Source organism: Carcharhinus amblyrhynchos, chromosome 2 (assembly GCF_965287045.1).
Source record: "Carcharhinus amblyrhynchos chromosome 2, sCarAmb.v2.hapA, whole genome shotgun sequence".
Taxonomy (NCBI): domain Eukaryota; kingdom Metazoa; phylum Chordata; class Chondrichthyes; order Carcharhiniformes; family Carcharhinidae; genus Carcharhinus; species Carcharhinus amblyrhynchos.
The window spans coordinates 120884050-120900846 of NC_137325.1; the positions used below are offsets into that span (position 1 = coordinate 120884050).

Here is a 16797-nt window from a genome sequence, read left to right on the forward strand (position 1 = left end):
GGTCTCGTCACTCGGATGTCAATTTGCTGTTGAGGTGGACCCAAAATCAAACCGGGTTGGAGATCTGAAGAAGTTACAATCTTTAGATCTTTTTCAGGCACCAATGAAGATCACTGAATGACACTGCCTTTGTTGTGTTTTTCCTGCGGACTGCAATTCTTGTCAAAAGAACTCTTGTCTTAAAACGGCAAGCATGGCTGCTCCATCCTGTGGCTCTTCACAGTTGTGGTTTCTGAATTAATTCCTGAGAAGCTGGTGTTCCTTCACCCGATTCCCTTTATTTACAAACTTGTCTCCACTCTTAAGAGTCCTTCAGGTACAAAGCCAGAATCCAGAGTGTCAATAGACCTGACACTCCTCATAATATTTACAGGTGAGACTTCCTGATTGGGTAGGCAATCATTACCTCAATCAGGAAGCTCACACACCAAGAAGCCATTTTCATGGGTCTTGTTGAGGTCATTACAGTTCCTTTACCAAATGTGGTAATATTCTGAGATTGATGCACCATATCCTATATTATTGTTTCTGGATTACTGTACCATTGGTGTAAGGCATCCACCTTCATGGGTGAAAATAATTGTTTTCCTTCTTTTCAAAAGACTAGATAGACAGAAGCTTTTTCCCAGGGTGGAAGAGTCAATTACTAGGGGGCACAGGTTTAAGGGGTGGCACGGTAGCACGGTGGTTAGCACTGCTGCTTCACAGCTCCAGGGACCTGGGTTCAATTCCTGGCTCGGGTCACTGTCTGTGTGGAGTTTGCACATTCTCCTCGTGTCTGCGTGGGTTTCCTCCGGGTGCTCCGGTTTCCTCCCACAGTCCAAAGATGTGCAGGTTAGGTTGATTGACCAGGTTAAAATTGCCCCTTAGTGTCCCGGGATGTGGAGGTTAGAGGGATTACAGGGTAAAATATATGGGGGTAGGGCTTGGGTGGGATTGTGTTCGGTGCAGACTCGATGGGCCGAAGGGCCTCTTTCTGCACTGTAGGGTTCTATGATTCTAAGATATGAGGGGCAAGAATTTGCTGCCAGGGCAGATGGTAGAAGCAGATACAATAGTGACTTTTAAGAAGTGTCTAGACAAATGCATATGGTCCTTGGAAGGGATTAAGTTCAGTCGGGCAGTATGGTCGCTGCAGGCTTGGAGGGCCAAAGAGCCTGCTCTTGAGCTGCAATTTTCTTTGTTATTTAGAAGGTACATTCATTCCTGGAAAGTACCTTCAGATGTTCTTTCAGCTTTAAGTATGGAATGCAACTGCTGTCTGTCTTTAGCACAGAGCCAGTTCCATGAATGCAAAGGGCAGGTCATCTGACCTCCATCTTGGAGCACATTCTCCATTTAAATAGATCAAGCCTATTCAAAAGATTCTATGTTGAATAAAGTTTGTATTTTAAAAGTTTATGACATGCGGTGCCCCGTGTGGGGCTCAGTCTGGGTGTTTAAAATAGCTTGGCTGAAGTTAGAATAGGTTTTATTTCTTTTAACATTTTCAGACTAGCTGTTAGTGTCTCAGTGGCAGAAGCATCTAAAGTTTGTGATTTTGGAGCAAGTAATAACTGAGTGGTATTATCGCTGGACTACTAGAAACTCAGCTAATGTTCTGGGGACCCTGATTCAAATCCCACCACAGCAGATAGTGGAATTTGAATTCAATAAGAAATATCTGGAATTAAGAATTTACTTACGACCATGAAACCATAGCTGATTGTTGGAAAAATCCAACTGGTTCACCAATGTCTTTTAGGGAAGGAAATCTGCCATCCTTACCTGGTCTGGCCTACATGTGATTCCAGAGCCACAGCAATGTGGTTGACTCTCAGCTACCCAACTAGGAATGGGCAATAAGTGCTGGCCAGCCAGCAACATTCGTGTATCATGAATGAATAAAAAATAAAATCACTTGGTCAGATGGTTCCCAGTGGAATGCAATTGTGCAGAGGATATTGGACAGTTGCCAGGGCACATACAATTCAGTGTTGGGGAATTTACAGTGGAAGTTACAGGCTATGAAAGTTCTCTGCTCCAGTATGTGGATGCGATTCTCCAACCCTCCACGGCAAGTTTTCCCACAGCGGAGTTGTTTCGCTTTTGGTTGTGGCTGGGATCTTCTGGTCTTGGTGAAATCATTGGCAATTTACATCCTTTCTTATACTGCCATTGGGAAACCCATAGCAAGAGTTGACTTCTACTGAAGATCCAGCTGGTGGGAAGAGCCGGAGAATTCCACCCTGTACCTTAAAAACTTAAGCACAGAAGAAGTCACAAAAGTTTGGTTGGATTGATCACATTTGAAAATTTGATCACTGTTGTGTATCAGTGTATTTCCTTGCAGGGAGAAGGGAGTCCAAAACCAGGGCTTACTCTCCTCACCCTGGAAGAGGCCCCCTTGTGAGTAGGCCTTGGTAACATGAACTTTAGAAGATTGGGTAGAGACTCGATGGGCCGAATGGTCTCCTTCGCCACTGTAGGGATTCTGAAGTAAAGTATTAGTCAGAAGTAGGCTTACATTAACATTGCAATGAAGTTACTGTGACAATCCCCTAGTCACCACACTCCAGCACTTGTTCGGGTATACTAAGCGAGAATTTAGCATGGCCAGTGCACCTAACCAGCATGCCTTTTGGAGTGTGGGAGGAAACCAGAGCACCCGGAGGAAACCCACACAGACATGAGGAAGAATGTACAAACTCCACACTGACAGTGACCTAAGCTGGAAATCAAACTCGGGTCCCTGGCGCTGTGAGGCAGCAGTGCTGACCACCATGCCGCCACCCCACTATTGTGCCACCCTACTGTGCTCCCCCAACCCCCACTGTGTCACCATGCCACCCCATAGTATATAGAGTCCTATAGACAGTAGGATTCTATAATCCTATGTAAATTTGGTACAATAAAGAATGATCCACTTTGTGGCCAGTTAATTGAAAACACTTTGGTTTTGTGAATAAGAGAACGTCTCCTCATGGGGGCTGATGATTTAACTTTGACCTTGATCATCCAGATAGTCCAGATTGAATCTGCCATGTGATCCTAATAATGGATCAGTTTATGTGCAGTCACTTGTTCAAGCTATTTGAAAGGTGAGTTTTCTTTTGCAGTGATACATACATGTCACTCTCAGCGAGGGGCTCTTCTATGTGTCAAACCAATGAAGTCATCTTCTTGGACAACCTGCAAATCTTTGCAATATGGTTCTACTTACAGCATCAATTGCACTTTTCCCCCTGAGCTGGGCACGGCGAGTGACTCATTGGGCATTTCCATAATTTGCTCACAGTTTTAAAGGTGTTTAGCTGCGATGGGACACATGTTAATGAGATTGTCTGTCACCCTTGTGCTTACTACCCTTGTACTTCAGCAGATTGTTCAGGCTGCGTCTCAGTTCTAAGTCGAAGGATGTATTGCTCTGTAACCACTTCAAATCTAACATGACAGGTTCAATTTGTGCTGCCAAGGTCATGACTTCTTCCAAGGTTAAATCATCATCCTCTGTGAGGAGACATTCCCAATTCATGAAATCAAAGTCTTTCCAATGAATTGGCCATGAATTATTTCCTTAATTATTGTGTTAAATGTAAATGTAGAAGCCAATTACTGCAATGTTGCCACATATAATTTAATACAAAGATTCCCAAACTGGGGTCCATGGACTCCCAGGGCTCTGTGAATGATCTCCAGGAGGGTCTGTGTTGCTGACAGCTGTAACATGACAAACAAACGCTGGTTCCAATGCTCACAATTGTAAAATATTTACATAAAACAAAATAAGCCAGTTAGAGTGAGGCCTCTTAGAGTACTGGATGCTGATGGGCTGACTGGTCAGCATCTGCAATGAAAGAGAGGATTATATTCCAATTTGTTTAACTTCCATCAGAACTGACAACAATTTGTGCTGTGACAGTTTGTTTTTGTGTAAGGAGAGAGGCAGGGAATAGTGGGGAGGCCAGGAAAGTACAGAAGGCATGCTCTGCGACAAGATAGAAATCAAGGGAGATTAGTAGCAAAACAACAGATAGTGGGAGGCAAAGTGGGTGATGATGGAAGTTTTTATAGTGGAGTTCCTCCAATGTAGCCTATTTGGTCCATCACTTTTTCACTTGCTCTTTTGAAATGCAACCCAATGCATCCGAATGAACCTCCCTTTATCAGAAACCATGCACATATCATGGAACAGTGATATAATTCCAAGTCACTCAGAGGGAAACTTGCAGGTGATGGTGTTCCTATGCATTTGCTGCCCTTGTCCTTCTTGGTGGTAGGGGTTTGGGAGGTGCTGTTGAAGGAGCCTTTGTGAGTTATGTCAGTGCTTCTTGTAGATAAGACTTGTATGTTTCATATCGATGAATTTCTAATACTAGAACAAAGGACAAAGAGCAGTATAGTGCAGGCACAGGCCCCACTGCTCTCCAAGCCTGTGCCAATTATGATGCCCTGTCTAAACTGAAAAAAATCCTACTCAGTCCATATCTCTCTATTCCCTCTTTATTCATGTATCCAACCAGATGCCCCTTAAATGTTGCTAATGTGCCTGCTTCCACCACCTCCTCTGGCAGCATGTTCCAGGCACCCATCATTCTCTGTGTGAAAAACCTCTCCTGCAAATCTTTAAACCTTCCCCCTCTCATCTTGAACATATGCTCCCTTGGAATTGACACTTCCATTCTTGGAAAAAGCCTCCGCCTATACCTCACATAATTTTGTAGACTTCTGGCAGGTTTCCCCTCAGCCTTCGTCTTTCTGGTGAAAACAATCCTAGTTTATTCAACGTCTCCTCGAGACCAGGCAACATCCTGGTGAACCTTCTTTGCACTCTCTCCAAAGCTTCCATGTCCTTGTGGTAGTGTGGTGACCAGAACTGCACGAAATACTCCAAATCTTAATGTTTAACATTTTTGTTTCCTCTCAGGAGAACCCCAGACCTTCTCGCTGCATATTCAAAGAGCTAAGGACTATCCCATTGATCTCTACTATCTTGCGGACCTCTCCATCTCTGTGCAGAATGGCTTGGAAAACATGAAGAAATTGGGGATTGAATTGAAGGAAGAAATACAGAAGATAGCATCTGATTTCAGAATTGGCAAGAAAAACCATAAACCTTCTTCTCACAAGCCAGATCCTTGAAATTATATAAAGGACACACATAAATCATGAGATAAAACAAGAATTTTTCCTTACAGCTTTTGTTTTGAAGAATTAATTTAGTTTAATTTAGTTTAAAGCTGATTTATGACACCATCAGTTCAATGTCACACTTCTACATTATAAATTATAAAGTATAACTGGAGAGGATTGAACTTTATGGTCTGAACAACAAATTTTCTTCATTCAGTGACTCTGTCTACTCTTCCTGCTGCCTCAGCAAAGCATCCAGCATAATTAAGGACCCATGCACCCCGGGCATTCTCTTTTCCACCTTCTTCTGTCGGGAAAAGGATACAAAGGTCTGAGGTCACATGCCAATTGACTCAAGAACAGCTTCTTCCCTGCTGCTGTCAGACTTTTGAATGGACTTACCTTGCATTAAGTTGATCTTTCTCTACACCCTAGCTATGACTGTAACACTAAATCCTGCACTCTCTTGTTTCCTTCCTATGAACAGTGTGCTTTGTCTGTATAGCGTGCAAGAACACAGTAAAAAGTCTGACAACACCAGGTTTTAGTCCAACCTATTTATTTGATAATATACTCACAAGCTTTCGTATATTATATTATATTATATTATCAAAGTATGTTATATCAAAGTATATATATATCAAAGTATATTATCAAATAAATAGGTTGGACTAAAACCTGGTGTTGTCAGACTTTTTACTGTGTTTACGCCAGTCCAACGCCGGCATACCCACATCATAGCGTGCAAGAAACCACATGTTAATACATGTGACAATAATAATAAATCAAATCAAATTATTTTTCCTTACCTTGCCAAGCTCAGCTCTCATAACGTTTCCTCACTTTTAAAATTGCGTTTTCTTTCAGGGTTTGGTATCTTACAGAGAAATCCTTGCGCAGTTGGTGAAACATGTACCAGTCAATTCAGCTTCAGAAACATTCTATCACTGAATTCTGATGGAGCCATGTTCGACACACTGCTCCAGCAGCAGGCTGTGACTGCGAGTCTGAACTCTTCAGAGGATGGTGCTGCTGCCATCATGCAGGCTGCTGTCTGTGGGGTGAGTGGAAACACTTCAGTGCTTGTCGTGTCAATGCGACTGTCGGTACCTTTATAACTTAAATGTGGGGAGGGTTTCTGTGATCTGTGCTTTCAATCAGATGTTTGGCTGGTCAGGCAGTGGAAACCTTGGGTGCATGGTCTATTTCTACCATGCCAGTGATGTACCTTCCAAGCAGCACTTCCCAATGGAACCACCATACTGTGATACCTCTCGTAATGTCAGACAGAACCATAGAACTAACTCCAGTAACAGTGTACCCTTTGTTATGCATGAGGTCTGCTATTAAGAGGAATAATAAGCTAGAAAGTCAGTGGTAGTAAACTAACTGGATGGGTTTATTAACCCATCTTTATCCTAGCACAGCCAGTTCAAGAGTGACCAGGCGAGTTCCACACAGGACGGAGCGTGAGTATCAGGTTACCTGACCCATTCCCTTAAAGGGGCATGCCCCCAGCATACATAACACCTTGACCAGATAGCTACAAAACAACTGAGTTTGCAAGATTTTAAGTCAAAGGTTTATATTTGTAAATGGCAAATTATGAAACCATGCTAAAAGGAGCCAGTAATCTGAATCATTAAGAAGTACCCAATATTCAATATCCAAATTCTAAGACAAACTCAAGCTTGGGAGAGTAAAAGCTGATCTCCCCAATGTTCAGAGCAAACCTGCTAATATAATCTCTAGTGCCTGCGGAATGTGCCATCTGATCTCCTGTCTCCACACAGTGTGCTGACTAACCATAGAGAGTGCCAGGTGATTACCTGCACTTCTGGCTGGCTTCCCATACCTGCCGAGTGAGCTAGCCTGCACTGGTGGGCCCCACCGGCTAACCACCTCCCTCCTGCAGCCAAGATGCATATATGATTTTGAGGCATTGGCCTGGTTAACATCAGGTCTGTAGGCTGCAGAGTCCCAGTGGAGTTTATTGGCAGTGGGCCTTCAATCATTGAGCAACCCCCCTCCCCTCAGCTGACTGCACACTGTGATTGCTTGAGGTGCAAAACTTGGAGAGGCAGGGGCTGGATTATTCATGTGGGAACTCCACAAAACAATCCGAGTGTATCTTGGCTGGGCCTCTTTCTCTCCATTGCCAATGAAACTGGTCAGAGTCCAAACCAATTCCACCAAGGATGTTGCTATGACCCTGTGATGAGGGGTGAAATGATTCCCTTATTCTTCCACTCCAAGCTTGACTGTAACAAGGGTTTCTTTGTGAATTTAGAGAGGATGTGCCAATTCTGTCCCACTGTTTACACTTTTGGGCTGTAAAGAGTTTACCAGCTAGATTGTCGTAGGTTAACCAAAGAGCAAGGTAAATTCATTGAAACTATTTGCCGAACTGATATAAAACAAGGTAAATTGCAGTCACCATGCATACATCATTGCAGCTGTTTTATGACCTTGCTCGGGTGAGGCTCGTAAAGTCCTGCCTGAAGCCGACGGACAATTGTGTTCTGCAAGCCTCGCCCGCCCTGATTCTGGGGTGGGGGTGCCGGTAAAATTCCAGCCCATACGTCTGGACACACACACTCACATACACCAGTACCAATAACAGAATAAGAGGGTAGGCTTACAGAATGTTCACCGTTCATGAGAAATAAAACATCATGCGTTTAACTGTTTCTTGGCTGGTCTCAGCATGGTGATTCCACGCTGCGGCCATTTTGTTCAGTTGTCTTCCTGGGTGAAGTTGTATGGAGCAGAGTTCCACATTTTAGTCCACAGCAGATTTCTCTTCTCAGGATGGTCACTTTGCAAACTGAGCGCAACACTTCTGAGGGAGTAAAAGAGACACTCACAGAGAGAGATTCCACTGCTTCAACAGTTTTCAGTACTGCATTATCTTTTGTTGTCTATCTCTTATTTGTTAAGAATTCTTAAACTACCATGCTGGTTGTATATTCCTGCAAAAAGTTATTAGTCTTCGCCTGCTGCAGTTATTTTTTTCAGAAAAGATAATTGCATTTTGATATCTCATCTCAGAAATGATTGAAAAGTCTCAGGATGGTGTGGAAGCCATCAGGAGAATGGGGTCCTTCATGTTCCACAGGGGTATGAGTGACTATTTCTTACCATCCCACCTGGGATGTGTAGTTACGTGTGTTCTAATAGGGCAGTTCCACCGTTGTCTCTTAGAGGGTTCCATTTTTTAAAAATCCAGCCAGAAAAATAAAAAGTTTTAACTGTGGATGGGAATTCTCTCAGTCTGAGATTAAATGCAGTGGTGGGCAGCTCTGGCAGTGCCCGTTCCGCTTACGAGAATGCCATGCCCGATTCAGCACTTTGAACCTTATAAATTAAACACATGTGAATTCCTCTCTGAACCACCAGGCGGGCCAGCAGCTGCTTCCTCTGCCCGCCCCGAGATAGTTTATTTATTAATATCACAAATAAGCTTACATTAACACTGCAATGAAGTTATGGGGAAAATCCCCTAGTTGCCACATTCTGGTGCCTGTTCGAGTACAGTGAGGGAGAATTTAGCATGGCCAATGCACCTAACCATCACGTCTCTTGTGGGAGGAAACCGGAGCACCCAGAAGAAACCCACGCAGACACAGGGAGAATGTGCAGACTCCACACCGGCAGTCACCCAAGCTGGGAATCGAACCTCAGTCCCTGGTGCTGTGAGGTAGCAGTGCTAACCACTGTGCCGTTGTGCCGCCCAGTCTGGGCACCATATTTAAATGCCATGTCACTCACTCTAGCTCCCTCTGTCTTCACCAGGCCATGTAGGATGTCTGGAACCCCAAGGGAAAAGGCAGCAGCAGCTTCCAGTGCCAAGGCCCTCGAGGTCCTTGTTAAGGGAATCCAGGCCTAATGGCACGTCCTCTATCCCAGGGGCAGCTCCAAAGCAGCATACCAACCTCATGTCTGCGGCCTGGGAGGCCATCTTCCAGGAGGTCAGCATGGCTGTCACCCACACATGATGCACCATCCAGTACAGGAAGCAGAAGAATGATGTCATCTGCTCCACCAGGGTAATTCCTCTCTCAGCTCCCTCCACTATCAAACTCTCAGCATGGCATCATGCGCTCTAACAGCGACTCTCTTCATGGATCTCACACATTCAGCCCTGGGGGAACGCAAATCAACAGACACTCTCTCAACAAGACTTTCCACACCACCACCAACCCATCTGTCTTGTTTGCTCACACTCCATTCCCTGTCCCTTCTGGGGAGGGCTCACACACACAGGGGACATTCATTTCACACAAACCCTGCTCCATTTCTTTTGATCAAAACTCGCTCTTTTGTCCCCATATAGGCCAAACTCACGCACAACAAGTGAGAGCGAGCTCAGACCTGGATGGGGAGGGGATGGCAGAGATCATCACTCTCACCCAAGTGCAAGCAGGCTGCTGCAGAGCTCGCCGCTGAGGACCGGGATCACTCCTGTGGCAATGCAAAGCTTGGCCTCTTCCAACAACCTCGTACTTGCTCTTTTGAAATGCAACCCAATGCATCCGAATGAACCTCCCTTTATCAGAAACCATGCACATATCATGGAACAGTGACGTAATTCCAAGTCACTCAGAGGGAAACTTGCAGGTGATGGTGTTCCTATGCATCTCCATCCCATCACCTCACTGACTCCTACCATTTAAAGTGAGTGCCATGCTCTGAATTATCTTCAGCCCATCCACTTAAACTGTCCTTCTGTCCTGTGTAGCTATCTGCAGACTGAGCCCCCCTGAGGATGAGGGAGCTCAGGAAGAACCATCACAGCATTCACCCGCACCATCCCCCAGCATAGAGACACACACCTCAGTGGGTTGTAGTTCAAGGGTAGTCTTCCTGCAACTCCTCATCTTCATCTTCTGAAGAGGTCTCCCCTCTTCCCGTTCACCCTCTGGCAGTGCGGCACCTCTCTGCACAGCCAGATTGTGAAGACCACAGCAAACTGCAATCATATGACAAACCCTCTCTGGTTCATACTGCAGAGAGAGACCTGAGCAGTCCACGCATCTGAGTCAAATCTTCAGCAGTCCTGTGCTCTGCCCTACAAGGGAGTGTGTGGTAGAGTGAGCAATGTTGTACCTTACCTCAACTGGAGTCTGAGGGTGCCGCAGCAGAGTCATGAGCCAGTGTTTAAGTGGGTAGCGCATATCTCCCTGCAGACTTTCTGACCCCTCGAGGATCCCAGGAATGACGGGGGATGTAGGAGTTGCAGCAACTCACTGGGAGCCATGCACACACATGCAGGATCTACTTTCCATGGTCACACACCAACTGTACATTGATGGACTGGAAGCTCTTGCAGTCGATGAACCTCTGCCAAGGAGCCTGTATAGCTTTATGGGTGCAGTCTAGTGCACCTTGCACTCGTGGGAGCCTGGAGATAGCTGTAAATCCCTTAAATCTCTGAGCGTGATTAACCCCACTCAGAGCAGTGTTTATACTTTGATGGGCCCTCCTGTTAAGGGCATTGGTCACCTCTTCTAAGAGTCCTGAATGAAATGCTGCACAGGTTGCTCCCACGGGCAATGCCATTGGGTAGAGATGCCAGCTTTTATCCTCCAGCCTGCCCCACCAATACTGGATCCTGTCATTGTGGTGGTGAACACTGGCACACTCCTGACAGAGCCCATCACCTGTGAGGCACCGAAGGCCATGCGCCATGTAAATTATGATGTTCCCCCCACCCCTTCCCCATGAGAGCTTCACATACCCCAACCTGTATTATGTGTTCCCAATCTGCAGGCTGCAGATACCCTGTGACTATCACAATTCCCTGTGCAATCCAGTACAGAGCCTGTCATGTCCAGGGATATTGACTGTAGGACAGCTCCGCACTCTGGGCATTTTTCCCAATGGAACACACAACCCTTGCCCTTCCCTGCTGCTGGGGTACACTGTGCCCCCCAATAATCATCCCTGGTGCATGTCCACTACCGTTCCATACTATCTCCTATTTCTGACTTCAGACCAAGGTCCTGGACTGCCTGTCAGATGTCACTCTTTTCCATTTCACAACAGGAATGCCTGCACTCTCTCAGTACTGTCTGCCAGCCCTGAATTTAAACAGGAGCCTTGGTGTAGTTCCCAATTCCAAAGAGGACTATGGGCAACAATGCCTTCACAAAGCACTACAGCCCCCACCTGTTCAGTATTCGTGCAAACTATGCCTAATGCACCACACTAACCCTATAACCTGCTATCTGGGGTGCAACCCCTTCCAGTAATACATGCTGCCACTCTACTAGAAAGACGTGGAAACTTTGGAGAGAGCGTAAAGAATGTTGCCTGGTCTCGAGTGTGAAGGCTATGAGGAGAGGTTGAATAAACTAGGATTGTGTTCCCTGGAAAGACAAAGGCTGAGGGGAGACCTGATAGAGGTCTATAAAATTCTGAGAGATACAGACAGGGTGGATAGCCAGACACCTTTTCCCAGGGTGGAAGTGTCAATTACAAAGAGGTGCAGGTTCAAGATGGTAGGGGGAAAGTGTAAGGAAGATGTGCAGGGGAAGTTTTTCACCCAGAGAGTGGTGGGTGCCTGTAACACGCTGCCAAAGGAGGTGATGGAAGCAGGCACATAAAGCAACTTTTAATAGGCATCTGGATGGGTACATGAACAGGGAGGGAATAGAGGGCTATGGTCTGGGTAAGGGCAGAAGGTTTCTTTTGAGTTAGGACATCAAGAGTGACATGAGCTTGGAGGGCTGAAAGGCCTGTTCCTGTGTTATATTTTTCTTTGTTCTAGCCCATAGACCCCTTGTTCATCTATGTGCCCTACAGCCCCCCCTTGGTTTTGCCTCTGCACTTCATTGTTCATCCTCTTCATTCAACAAATTGCCCATCTGCTAGCCATAATAAGACCATAAGATCATAAGACATAGGGCAGAATTAGGCCACTCAGCCTAATTTGAGTCTGCTCCACCATTCAATCGTGATACTTTTCTCATCCCCATTCTCCTGCCTTCTCCCCTGATCCCCTTATTAATCAGGAACCTATCCATCTCTGTCTTAAAGACACTCAGTGACCTGGCCTCCACAGCCTTCTGCAACAAAGAGTTCCATAGATTCACCACTCTCTGGCTGAAGAAATTCGTCGTCATCTGTTTTAAGGGATCCGTATGTTTAGCCTTTTGGTTCTAGATTTTCCTACTAATGGAAACATCCTGTCTATGTCCACTCTATCAAGGCCTCGCAGTATCCTGTAAATTTCAATAAGATCCTCTCTCAACCTTCTAAACTCCAACATGTACAGACTCAGAGTCCTCAACCGTTCCTCATACGACATGAACCAGTGCCCTTCTCCCATCCTTCCACAGCTATCTTTCAAAATTGCCTCTCCACAGTTAATGTTTCTCCCACCTGTTACTTGCACAGTACTCCTTCCCCCCTTTGTCTTTGTCTGCCCACACCCGCATCCCCTCGCTCACGACCCAACAAGGTCAAATTTGGGGTTCGTCACAGTGGTTATACAAGTCCCGCAGCGCAGTGCTGTCCACACGGACTGGTGTGTGGAACCATGGGCAAGGAGACCCCAGTACTCCCCAAGCCCAGGCGCAATACTAATCGGATTTGGTGATACAGTAGGGTCCATGAGTCCAGCAGCACAGTGCTGTCCATGAAGACTTCCTTGGCATGAAGGTGGAGGCAGGAATAGTCTACCCTGGCAGAGTGGTGTACAGTGCATCAGGAGCAGCACAGCTCTATAGAAGATAGGCTCTGCATGTTGCATTCATCTTGAAGTCTCTGGCGAACTGAAGACCATCTTGGGCACGTCACTCTTAATCATTCAGGCATGACGCCAACATAATTTCCTGCTGACCCCGATGTAAGATTGAAAGGCCTGATGGGATTCCAGCCAGCAATCTGTTTTAATGAGCATTCATGAGATGCAAATGAATGTAAATAGAATTCGTGCCTCCTGCCAGAGGAAAGACCAACTCTTCATTAACCTGCCATTGGGAGAATTCCAGCCTGATTGTACTCCAGTGGTTTTCCGATATTTTAGCTCTCACCTGATTCTCTGCACCTGTCGGCCACCAAACTCACAACAGGCAGTTTGGGAGAATTCTGCACCATTTCTTTAACAATTCTTACAACAATGGCAATCAGAGTCATAGATACCAAATAGTACGGTGGCACAATGGTTAGCATTGCTGCCTCACAGTGCCAGTTTCCTCCCACAGTCCGAAAGATGTGCTGGTTGGGTGCATTGGCCATGCTAAATTCTCCCTCAGAGTACCCCAACAGGCACCAGGAGTGTGGCGACTAGGGAATTTTCACAGTAACTTCATTGCAGTGTTAATATAAGCCAATTGTGACACTAATAAATAAACGACTGCAAACACTGGCTATCTTGCACGGAATCTTCATCCCTATGCTTGATCACCTACATTGGTCCCAGGTTCAGCGAAACCTTGATTTTCAAATTCTCATCCTTGTTTTCAAATGTCTCCATGACATCACCCCTCCCAATCTTTATAATCTCCACTACCTCACAACCCTCTGGGATATCTGTGCTCCTGTCACTATGACCTCCTGCACATCCTCCACTTGACCTTTAGGAGTCTGAGCTTTTGGAATTCCCTCCTGGACTTTTCCACCTCTCCATCTTTTCTCCTCTCCCTTAAGATGCTCCCTGCACCTATTCTTCTGTTGTCCTAATCTCCCCATTCTGTGCCTTGGTGTCAGATTTTGTTGGTAACCTCTGATAAACACCATTACTGGAGCTTCTTCCCTGCTGCCATCAGACTTTTGAATGGACCTACCTCGTATTAAACAAATCTTTCTCTATACCCTAACTATAGTGAAACACTGTATTCTGTACTCTCTCCTTTTCTTTTCTATGAACAATATGTTTTGTCTGTATAGCACACAAGAAACAATACCTTTTACTTTATACCAGTACATGTGACAATAATAAACCAAATGAAGTTTAAAGTTTTTTTATTAGTGTCACAAATATACTTACATTAATACTGCAATGAAGTTACTGTGAAAATCTCCTAGTCTCCACACTCCGGCACCTATTCGGGTACACTGAGGGAGAATTTAACATGGTTAATGCACTTAACCAGCACACCTTTCAGATTATGGGAGGAAACCAGAGCACTCGGAGGAAACCCACACAGACACAGGGAGAAGGTGCAGACTCTGCACAGTGACCTGAGTTAGGAATCGAACCTGTGTCCCCTGCGCCATGAGGCAGCAATGCTTGCCACTGTGCCACAGTCCAATCTCGGGCAGCCAAGGGCAAACAAGGGCAATCTAAATATAAATTGTTGTTGTTGTTGATGGCCCACCATAAACCAATTCATTCTTGCTAATCAGATTTCTGTGTGCAAATTGCTTACTGCCTTTGTTTGCTAATTAAACAATAGTGACTGCACTTCAAAAAGGTTGCATTCTGTGCAAAATGTTTTGGGAACTTCTGACGGACATGGGAACAACAAGCCTTTTCATATCCTTTAGAACTTTTTGATGTAGTTATTTGTCTTGCTGGCAAAAGCTATACTTTGTCTTGAGTAAATTAATTTGGGCTAATGGGTTCCTGTACATCTGCCTTGGGACTTCCAAGTAGACACATTTCCTTTGTTTTTTTTTGAGCTGGAACTCTAAGTTGACTTGGCAGCTGGGACACAGGGGGATTTTAACTCTCACAGGACCTACAGATGTAATTCGGCTATTGCCTTTGGTAGGCCTCCACTTCAATGCCTGTGGAATTGGTTGAAGCCTGCCCTAGACTAGCTTTGACCAGTTCATAAGTAAAGGACAAGGTTCCTGCTGCTATGCTTAGTGTCCACACTCTGCTGTACACTGTCAGGACATGTTGCCAGATTGCCTGATCAACACTTGCCAAAACAGCTCTTCTGCGATGAGTTAATTGAAGGAAAAATTTCACATAGAAGCCAGAAAAACATTTCAAGGACAGTCTGAAAGTCTCTCTGAATATTTTCCCTGAGATACGGACTGATCTTGAATACCACTGCGACTCTCGCCAATTTTTACAATTGCATCATAGAAAGCATTCCTGTATCATAGCTTGGTGTGGCTCCTGCTCTGCCCAAGGCCGCAAGAAACTACAAAGTGTTGTGAATGTAGCCCAGTCCATCACACAAACCAGTCTCCCATCCATTGACTCCGTCTGCGCTTCCTGCTGCCTTGAAAAAGCAGCCAGCATAATCAAGGACCACACGCACCCCGGACATTTTCCCTTCCACCTTCTTTCATCAGAAAAAAGATATAAAAGTCTGAGGTTATGTGCCAACCGACTCAAGAACAGCTTCTTCCCTGCTGCCATCAGACTTTTGAATGGACCTACTTTGCACTAAGTTGATCTTTCTCCACACCCTAGCTATGACTGTAACACTACATTCTGCACTCTGTCCATTCCTTCTCTATGAATGGTATGCTTTGTCTGTATCGTGCACAAGAAACAATACTTTTCACTGTATCCCAATACATGTGACAAAAATAAATCAAGTCAAAAACTCAAATCAGATGATTCTCCCATGTGGTGCACTCTCCATCAGCAAAGGCACTGCCTCTGAGGAATGGAACAAAGTCTTGCTGACTGATAAGAAAGGTGAGCTTCGCATGTCTGAAGCCGCATGGGCCTCCTCTGCATCAAGAATACAATGTGCCCAACATACAACAGACCCTTTTGTGCTCAAAATGAGGCGATCTTCGAACATATAGCAATTGAACGAAGGGTCATCCAGGCTCAAAATGTTGGCTCTATTCTCTCTCCACAGATGCTGTCAACCTTTTTTTTTAATTCATTTGCAGGACATGGGCTCCGCTGGCTGGTCAGCATTTATTGCCCATCCCTAGTTGCCCTTAGAGAGCAGCTGAGAGTCAACCACATTGCTGTGGCTCTGGAATCACATGTAAGTCAAATCAGATAAGGACAGCAGATTTCCTTCACTAAAGGACATTAGTGACAACGGTTTCACAACGGTCATCAGTAGATTCTTGATTCCAGGTATTTTTTATTGAATTCAAATTCCAACACATGTCATGATGGGATTTGAACCCAGGCCCCCAGAAGATCAGCTGAGTTTCTGGATTAATGGTCCGACAATAATACAACTAGGCTATTGCCTCCTCTACCTGCTGAGATTTTCCAGCACTTTCTGTTTTTGTTTCAGATTCCAGCACCCACGGTATTTTGCCTCTATAGAGCAATTGAAACTTAATGAATTCTAATCAATGTCATTGTCACCTTCAGCTAAGGATAATAAACACAGACCTTAGAGGTGACAATTGGGGTCACTTGGAGGGTGATTTTCCAGCCTCGCTGTGGCTGGTGCAGATTCTGCCACATCCAGGGCTTGAAAATGGGTATCGTGTCCGGTGCCAAATAGTTGCAATCATCCCGGTCTCTTTCTATTGGCACAAACTGGATGGTGCTCAGAAGGGGCATGAGGCTGATTAGTATATTTAAAGTATCATTTAAATTAGCTTAGTCCGCGGATTCTCACAGCTCTCGGATCTTCCAACCCTCGGGGGTGGCACGAACCTAATGAGAATCACGACTGATCTCCACTAGCAGAGACCAGGTGCGTGATGGCCACACTGGATGGCTTGGAGGGCATTGAAGCCCCCGGGTGGTCAGGAATATGGCTGAGGAGTGCCCACCTGGCAGTGCCCCCCTTGCAC

At 45.4% G+C, this 16797-nt stretch overlaps 1 protein-coding gene across 1 annotated transcript in view; it reads left to right on the plus strand.

Annotated features, from left to right (window-relative positions):
• LOC145361580 (integrin beta-1-like) overlaps nucleotides 1-16797 on the plus strand; it is a 93282-nt gene that overhangs the window by 19775 nt on the left and 56710 nt on the right. The window contains exons 4-5 of the mRNA XM_080217423.1: nucleotides 4907-5077; nucleotides 5980-6173. Coding sequence (XP_080073549.1) covers nucleotides 4907-5077; nucleotides 5980-6173 — 365 coding nt within the window. The remainder of the gene's footprint in view (nucleotides 1-4906; nucleotides 5078-5979; nucleotides 6174-16797) is intronic.